This window comes from Vigna radiata, unplaced genomic scaffold (assembly GCF_000741045.1).
Source record: "Vigna radiata var. radiata cultivar VC1973A unplaced genomic scaffold, Vradiata_ver6 scaffold_285, whole genome shotgun sequence".
In the NCBI taxonomy this organism is placed as follows: Eukaryota; Viridiplantae; Streptophyta; class Magnoliopsida; order Fabales; family Fabaceae; genus Vigna; species Vigna radiata.
Genome location: NW_014542216.1, coordinates 8681 through 17913, shown reverse-complemented (window position 1 = coordinate 17913; position 9233 = coordinate 8681). Strand labels below are relative to the sequence as shown.

At 33.8% G+C, this 9233-nt stretch overlaps 1 protein-coding gene and 1 non-coding gene across 2 annotated transcripts; one reads left to right on the top strand and one right to left on the bottom strand.

Annotated features, from left to right (window-relative positions):
* The first annotated feature begins 451 nt into the window (after window positions 1–451).
* On the top strand, window positions 452–525 carry TRNAI-AAU. The gene has a single exon. It is a non-coding gene; the product is annotated as a tRNA-Ile (tRNA).
* Window positions 526–2693: 2168 nt separating this feature from the next.
* LOC106779397 lies at window positions 2694–3296 on the bottom strand. Its single transcript, XM_014667494.1, has one exon. The coding sequence runs from the start codon at window positions 3294–3296 to the stop codon at window positions 2694–2696; it is 603 nt and encodes a 200-aa protein (XP_014522980.1).
* Between the last annotated feature and the right edge of the window lie 5937 nt (window positions 3297–9233).

The window sequence follows — 9233 nt, the reverse complement described above, 5'->3', positions numbered from 1 at the left end:
AGCGTACCTTGTTTGGAATCTTTTGGCCTTTATTTATAGGCTTTGGATTGATATAATATTAACAGTAATATAAACAGAATAAAATATAATCTTACTTGACATATCTCTGTTATAATATCTTCATAAGATATATCGGATGATATATTTTTGTGAATATTTTATACGCTGGCTTTTTATACTGGAATCTGGAATTGGGCCTGTGTGGGCTGCTTGTCCACTAAGACCGTTCGGTCCGATCGTTGGAAATATAGGATCGTTGGAATCTTGAATTGGGCCTTGGGCCCAATGGGACCGTTCGGTCTTTTAGTTATTTCCGATCGTTGGAAATATAGGATCGTACAATTACATTCCTGAATATATTCAAATCAAAGAAAATTAATAGATTACTTTCTTACTTTTAGAGTTTGCACGTTCATACCTTCATATTTTAATAGAAAGCTTAAACATATCTGGCCTATTAGCTCAGCTGGTTAGAGCGTCGTGCTAATAACGCGAAGGTCGCAGGTTCGAGACCTGCATGGGCCATATATTTATTTCTACCTTTGAAAATATGTATATATTAATGTTTTGTAATATAATCATTTCATTCAAAACTACATTTATTTAAATATGTTTTTAGTCTCTATACTTCAGGGTGATTTTAGTAAAAAGTTAAAAAAATTTGGTAAAAAGGACTAAAACCAGAATTTTATAAAGTTGAAGGACTAAATTGTACCTTAGTTTGAAAGAGGGACTAAAACCAAAATCGCTCCAAAGTATAGGGACTAAAAACATATTTAACCCTTTATTTTATCTAATACTATGTGAAAAAACTTTACAAGTTCCACAATTAGTCATGTTTAATGTATTTTTGGTATGGTATATTTTGTAACATCTAAATTATATAGTATTAAACTATAAAGGAGCTATCACATAATTAATAAAATAGAATAATCAACCGAATAAAGAGTAGAGTTTTCATCATAGTTATACAAAACTTAACTATAAATTAAACTTTATATATGCAAACCAACTTGATCAAAATTATATACATAAATCTAGTGTAAAGAAGACTAAACATCTGTCATTCCTCCTTCTAACGCCTACTCCACAGATACCTTGTCACCCTTTGCTTACACATTCCAGATGATCATAGCCAAAACATAAAAAACAAGAGAATACCAACAAAACAAAAATAAAAGGGTAAGTTAGTATAAATAGAAATAACAAATTATAGTTCAATTCTAACATATATCAAATTTCAACCCAAGAACTTTACACACGCTAGAATCACACTACAAACATTGACCTGAATCATCTGGGTATAGTATGAATGTCGAGTTATGGAGATTCATGCACTTGTAATGATGAAAAAGCTAGCACATCCTAAGCTACCACACAAGGTTAGTCCATTAAGCAACTCACCGCTCAACGGTGGTGGCGACAATTTTTCAAAAACTTGCCTAAAACCCCTTTAATCTCCACCCAATTTCAAATTCCTCAATTCCAGACCGAAATCATACAATTCAATTGGTGCAAAACATTTCTATTTCATCAAATCATTCATAGAAATCAAAAGCCCTAATTTTTCATGTTTCTACACATGTTCTTCATCAAATCTCAATTCTAGAAACCCTAAGAATGAAATTGCATGACTTACTTGAGTGGAGATACTTTGAGTTCTTGCAAATGCTCTTTGAATGATGATGAATGCTTCCCAATGCAATGCTCTCACCAAAACCCCTAAACTTTGACAAAGGAATGGTGCCAAAGTGACGAACTATGAATTTTTAGTGATTGGGTGAATGGAAGAGTGGAGAGAAACCCTTAGAATGCTTTTGAAAGTGAAAAGAAAGTGTGAAGGTCAGAAGAGAACGCTTGGGCGAGCCCTAAGGGGTGTTTAAACAGTGCAAATGGGCCTCCAAGGCTAAGCCACTGCGACGCCACCGCTCAGCGTTGGTTTCGCCGTTGAGTGGTAGGCGCGATTTTAAAATTTTTCCCCTTTTTGCTTTCCATCACATTTTATGACCTATAGCACTTAATTTCGACTCTCAATTTTCAATTTTTATGCAATTCCCCTCACTCATGCAACACTCAAATCCTAAAATGCAGTTAAAACAAAGTTAAAAATTAAATAACAATCAATTGGGTTGCCTCCCAGGTAGCGCTTGTTTAACGTCCGAGCCTGACCCAAACCATTCTAGTACTTGTCAGTAAGTGCAAATCTTTCCAACACCCTTCAATAGGTGTGCTTACCTTGTATCCTTCAGTAGATACATAAAAAAAATTAGCATCCCTCAATAGATGCTACCCAATAAAAATTGTTTATAAATCCAAAAATTACAAGTCCAATAATCCAAAATAAAATTAACGTTCAACAATTACTAGGGTGCTTCCCAGTGAGCGCTCTTTTATTTTCATTAGCTTGACCTTGGTATGCTCATGTCTTCTCTTCCATGTCGATGTCTTCATCACACCAACTCATCATTTGCCTTCTATCCACCTTCTTGACTCTTCTGGACTATGAATCTTCAATTTCTACTACTCCTTTCTTTCTACACTTTTTCACCATCCACTCCTTCTTCTTATCTTTCACCCTAAACCAGATTGGAATGGTGTGTCCTCCAAGTGGATTGTGCCTCCTTTATCAACATCTTCATCTTTAGGTACCTGCAAAATATTACAATTATTATTGTTAGCACCTTTAGATCCTCTCACTGCATCATCTTTCCTTGAAGCTTATATTTGGCCTTCTTTTGTATTCGTGTGAGCTTCTCCTCAAATCCAGTATATATCAACTTGTTTTCTTGGTCTCTCAACATAACCGTTTCGTCATAGACACTCATAATTACTTTGACAGTTTTCATAAAACGCCTTCCAAGAATCAACGAAATCCTCTCATTGGCCTCCATATCCATGACTACAAAATCGACCAAGAATTCAAGATGCTCCACATGAATGACCACTTCCTCCACCATACCAGCAGGCCTCTTAGAAGACCCACCCACCACCATCACAAAAAGATTAGATGGTTTCAATGTTAGGCCACCAATCTTCTTCAGAAAATATAAAGGCATCATATTAATGCTAGACCCAGAATCTAGCATAGCTCTCCCTACATCCACATCTCCAATAGTGCATGAAAGAGTAAGACTTCCTGGATCCTCCATCTTAGAAGGATGTTTTCTCTTCTTAGGACGATTACAACTTCCCTGTTTCTCAGTTTCCTCCTCTTCAAGATCTCTGACTTCTACAAGGTAGTACTTTATACACTTGGAATAAACAGGAAGTTGGTGGAGTACTTCAGTTGAAGGCATAATGATTTTCATCTGATTAAAAATCTCTCTAAATTGCCCACAATTACTCTCATTTTCTTTATTTTTGCTTTTTCAAAATTTTTTTCTCTCATCTCCTCTTCCTCATCCTCACTACTCTCTAGCTCAATAAAATTTTTTTCTCTCATCTCCTCTTCCTCCTCCTCACTACTCTCTATCTCAATAATTTCTTTTTCTGCTCTTCTCTCACTCATGCTCACCACAACTTTGCATTCTTATTTAGGGTTAACATCAGTATTAGCCCTGAATTTATTCTTTTCCGTGACTTCCACCCTTTTTGATAGTTGGCCAATTTGCATCTCTTGAGTTCTAAAATTAGCCTCATGACTCTTAAAGTGTGAGTCATACAACTTCAAGAATTTATCAAATTTATCATCCAAGCTTCTAACATTCTCAGTCAAACTAGCCACCTGTTGTCATAAGGGTAGTTGTTGTGGTCTGTTGAAAAGGCCTCCTGTCTGCCCAAATGGGTTACTTTGGCTCTGCCCAATACTAGGGTGATTCTTCCAGCCTTGGCTATAGTTGCCTTGGTTGAAGTTGTTGAGATTGTTGACAACACAAACTCTATATCAAACTGGTTTTTGATGATGACAACACACTGCTTAATAACAATACATATGTTCCAAGTTTACATGTTCAGCTGTATAACAAACTGATTTGAAAAATGCTTTTATTGAACATGTTTTGTTGATTTGCAATGTGTGTTTCTATGAATGATTATGTGTTATATGTTTGGAACATGCTTGTATTGAAATGTGTAATAAAATGGTTTTGATCACTTCTGCACATTTATGAAGAAAAGCTCACAAGCACTTTTATGAACTTATATTTGTTGTGACAAAGGTCTGGTTCAGTCGAATACACTGGTAATGGATTCGACTAAGCTAAAATCTTTGTACAGATTTTGTGAACATGTGCTTGATGAGATTTTGAGATGAAAAGAATTTCAAAGTGATTTTTCATGTGACAGTCGATAGTGTGGAACACCTATTCGACTGTGTTGCTGTTAATTTTGGAATTCTGTTATGCCTACTTGCTCTAACGGCTATATTTTCAAAAGTTAGTTAGGATTGACTGACTGGGTCAACTGTCATGAATGTGCATTGATTTGGTTGACTGAGGAGCCTTTGTGTTGACTGTCTGTTATAACTGTTTTAATACAGTCGACTGGATTAGTAGGCAATTCGACTGAGAATGACAGGAAAACTATAAATAGAACATAACACGATTTGTTCGGATGACTTTTGTGATCTAACATTTTCATTGTCCTATTTTAGAGAAAGTTCTCAGTTTAGGAAGCTCCAAGAATTCTCCATGAAGACCGTGGTGATCTTTCTAGAGAGAGATTCAGATTGAGGAGTCTTGTGCGCATACTGATTGATCAACATCTGCACAAAGAAGGTGCTTCTGGTTTGATCTTGAAGGCTTGGCTTCCTGTGAAGATTGTTGTATTTGACTGAAGGCTTGACAACCTGTGAAGTCTACTGTGATAGGCTTGGCAACCTGTGAAGCATGTTGTGATAGGCTTGGCATCCTGTGAAGAGTGCTGGTTACACGTTGAGGATTGTTCGACGTGGGTTCAGATTGCAGAAGAGGGGATTCTTGCTGCAATTCTAGTTTTGTGTGTGCAACTATATTTGGTTTTGGGTTAGAGAGGAGATTTATATTTCTGTGTTGTGCTTCTATAAATTCCTTGTTGTAAAAACCGCAACCATTATAGTGCATTTGCTTCCAAGATTGGAAGGACACTGGATGTAGCCATTGTTGGCCGAACCAGTATAAAATACAGTGTTTGATTTTCTCTATCCCTGCACTCTTTATTTCAGTCAATTTTATCTGTTTAGCAGTCAACTACGTTTTTTCGTTGCACTAAAATTTTCATTACTTGCATTTCAAGGAAAGATCAAAAGCTTTGAATTTTCATACCAAGATTGCGAAAAGATTTTGTTTTTGAACTAACACTAATTCACCCCCCTCTTGGTGTAAAACGAAGCCAACGTGTTTCCTAACAATTGGCACTAGAGTTGGTTTTCATAAAATATTTGAAAATTCAGTCGGCTTTGTTTTTATTCTACTCGACTGTAAAACCTAGGGATGACTTCAAATTTTCAAACTTTTGTGAAGGTGCTTCAACAAACAGACAACCTCTGTTTACTGGTGAAAACTATCCTTTTTGGAAAATTTGCATTCAGATCTTTCTTGAATCGCAAGATAAAGGAATTTTGGATGCCACTTTAAATGGTCCATATGTACCTACAAAAACTGTTGATAGTGAAACTGTTTTAAAACCTTTTACTGAGTGTACTGCTGATGAAAATAGAAAAGCTCAGTATGATGTTAAAGCTAGAAATATTATTGCCTCTACACTAACAATTGATGAATTTTTCAGGATATTCCAATGCAAGTCTGGAAAGGAAATGTGGGATGTTCTAGAGGTAACACATGAAGGCACTGATGAAATCAAGAGAGCCAGGAAGAATTCATTGATACAACAATATGAGTTGTTGAGAATGAAAGTTGGTGAGAACATCTATGATGTCCAAAAACGGTTCACTCATATTGTAAATCACCTGATGGCTCTTGGAAAAGCCTTTGATAATGAAGAGACCAATATCAAGATTCTGAAAAGTCTGAACAGGAATTGGCAACCAAAAGTCATTGCAATCTCTGAATCCAAAGATCTTACAACTATGAATATGACTACCTTGTTTGGCAAGTTACGTTAACATGAGTTAGAACTTGGTAGACTTAAGGATGAAGAGGAGATTGAAGAAAAGAAGTTCATTGCTCTGAAAGCCGCAAGTAATAATCTCAAAGAAGCAGTGATGGACGACAAAGAGCTAATGGCCTTGATGGTAAGAAAGTTTAGTCGACTTATGCAAAATGATAGTCAACTATCTAACCATGCAGGTCAAAGCAAGAAGAAGAGCTTCAGCACAAACACTGTCCAGTGCTATGAATATGGTAAAAAAGGTCACATCAAGCCTGACTATCCTGAATTACAGCCAAAGCAGAAATATGAGAAAGAAAGGAGCCTACATTTCCAACATATGTCACATGGATGGAACTGCAAAAACTAAGTATGACAGTGATGAAGAATTTGAGAAGTTGCCTATAGAAGAGAAATATCAGCAGCTGATTGAAACATTCAGGGAATTACATGCTGAAGCAATGCGACTGGAATACAAGGTTAAACGACTGAACTTTGAGAAAAAAGATTATGAATATAGGATTGATAACCTTGTTACTGAAAATGAACGATTAGAAAAGGAATGAAATGAATCCTTATTATCTGCTAAGAATATTGAAATTAAAACTGTTACTATTGAAAAAGCTTGTGAAAATTGTTTTATGCATGTTGAAAAGATTGATTACTTGACTAGCAGGCTAGCTAAGTTTGCTCAAGCTAGTGACAATTTAGATGTTGTATGGAATTCCTCTAGCAGAATTAATAATAGGCAAGGAATTGGATTTAAAGGTTACTCTAACAGAACCAATGGTAGAAAACTTAATGTTTTGAGAAAACCTGTTAGAAATGCATGTTTTTACTGCAGATGTATTGGTCATACTGTTAGAAATTGTTATTATAGACATGTTGTTGTTCCTCAAGGATTATGTGTATGGATACCAAAGGAACATGTGACAAGAATTGACAATCAAGGACCCAAAGTTAAATGGGTACCAGCAACCAAAACTTAATTGTTTTGCAGGTAATGCAACTGATACAGAACTGTTCTCAAGGATAAATCAACTATGGAACATTTCAAAAACCTTGAGTGTCTACAACTGGTAAATCTGTATCTACCTATTGCATCATGCATATATTGATTGTTTGTTGTTGTATGATTGATTGCATTGGATGCTTAATTGATTGATTGTTTGAGTTCGGCTGAGAAATGTTTCCCTCCTTATAAAAGTCTCACTGTTATTCTGAACCATTCTGTCTTGTCATATTTTTACTTCCCTCAAAATCCTTCAAGAAAGTTTCAAAGAATCATCTTGTCATGGGTTCTTCGAGCAAGTTTGTGAATAGGACTGCAGGTCAACAATCAATATGGGTGAATCCTGTACGTCAAATTGGTTCAGAAACGAAGAAGAAAGACTAAGGTTCACAAATGGGTCTGTAAAAGCGGTAGTTTCACCTATGAACATCAACTTGGAAATGTTCAAAGGTGAAGGATTTATGTTTCCCTTCTAGCTTGAATCACAAGGGCTTTCTGATTTCTTACAGTTGAAAAGGACATGGTAACCCGATCTGGTCAAAATGTTTTATCACAATTTATGGGTATAAGATGGAGACATCTTTTCTAGAGTAAAGGGAGTGGACATTCACATTGATGATACCCTGTGGAACATTATGGCAAATCTACCATCTGACGGCATATTCTCACATTTACCCATTTCAGAAGTCAATGCCTTACTAGACAAGAAACAGACCTATCAAGAATGGCTACGTTTTCCAGGCGTATACATCATTGAAAAAGTTTTTGCACACGAAGGATTACAAAGAGAGGAAAAGATTCTTGCTCACATTCTTGCAAAAATCATGTTACCAGGAAGGATAAAAAAGGACAGAATGACCACAAAAGACATTTTCTTACTCCATGCTATCAAGAACAGTATCTCTACAAACTGGTTACAAGTGATTAAAGATCACATGGAGTACTGTGCACTAAAAAGATCACTGTATTTGCCTTATGCATGCCTGATAAGCAAAATACTTGTCATTCTCGGGGTTGATATTGGAAATGAGCGCAAATGCATGTGGGGCTCTTCAAATTCATTTGACAGAGATTCACTTATGTCCCTTGGACTAGTAAAAACATTAAAAGGCTGGAAATTTATGGGTGAACATATGTTGGAAGATCTTCCTGTAAAGAAAGAGTGTGTGATAACAGATGAAACGAAGTTCTTTCCAGAAACAAATTTTGATAAATATGTGATCAATCAAATAAGGATTCTACACGACAAGTATGATAAACTGATAAGTGGTCATGATACAAATCTGCAACTGATAGCTGAAGACTCTAAAAAAGACGATTCTTTTGAAGCTTTCTGATCCCTATTGTACACTTGTCCTCTTTCCTATGTCGTGACTGTGGTTTCCTGTGTCTCAAAGTTGTTAGATATCTCTGTTTGTTCATTTTCTAAAATGGCTTAGAAAGCTACCTTTTGTTGGTTTTAGCGTTTTGAGTCTATTTCCTTGCTATCCCAACCAATTGTAACATCTTTTATCAAAGGAAATAATGTTAGTAGTTTGAATCAATCCATTACTTAAATTGAATCAATTTTAAAATATTAAAATATAATAATTTATCAATTAAAAATTTAAAGATTATATAATTATAATTTTATAATACTGAAATTTTATAATTTTATAAGTTAAAAAATTATAAAATTACAAATTAAATAATTTTTAAAAGTATAAATTTAAAAATAGAAAAAATTAAAAAATCATAAAATTTAAAAATCATAAAAATATAAAATTATAAAATTAAAAGATCATAAAATTTAAAAACTATAAAATTAAAAAAATTATGAAATTATAACATGAAAATATTTGAAAATTATGAAATTATAAAATTAAAAATTGTAAAATTATAAACTTATAAAATTATGAAATTATAAAATCAAAAAATTATAGAATTATAAAAATATATAGTTATAAAATCATAAAAACATAAAGTAATAAAATCCTACAATTAAAAAAAATCATAAAATCATAAAACCATAAAATAAAAAATTATAAAATTAGAAAATCATAAAACCATAAAAAATTATAAAATTATAAAATTATAAAATTAGAAAATAATAAAACCATAAAAAATTATAAAATTATAAAATTATAAAATTATAAAATTATAAAATTATAAAATTATAAAATTATAAAATTATAAAATTATAAAATTATAAAATTAT

Excerpts from the sequence above, each read along its gene's own strand:
- LOC106779397 (XM_014667494.1), bottom strand. The coding sequence starts at position 3,296 with ATGCCTTCAACTGAAGTACTCCACCAACTTCCTGTTTATTCCAAGTGT.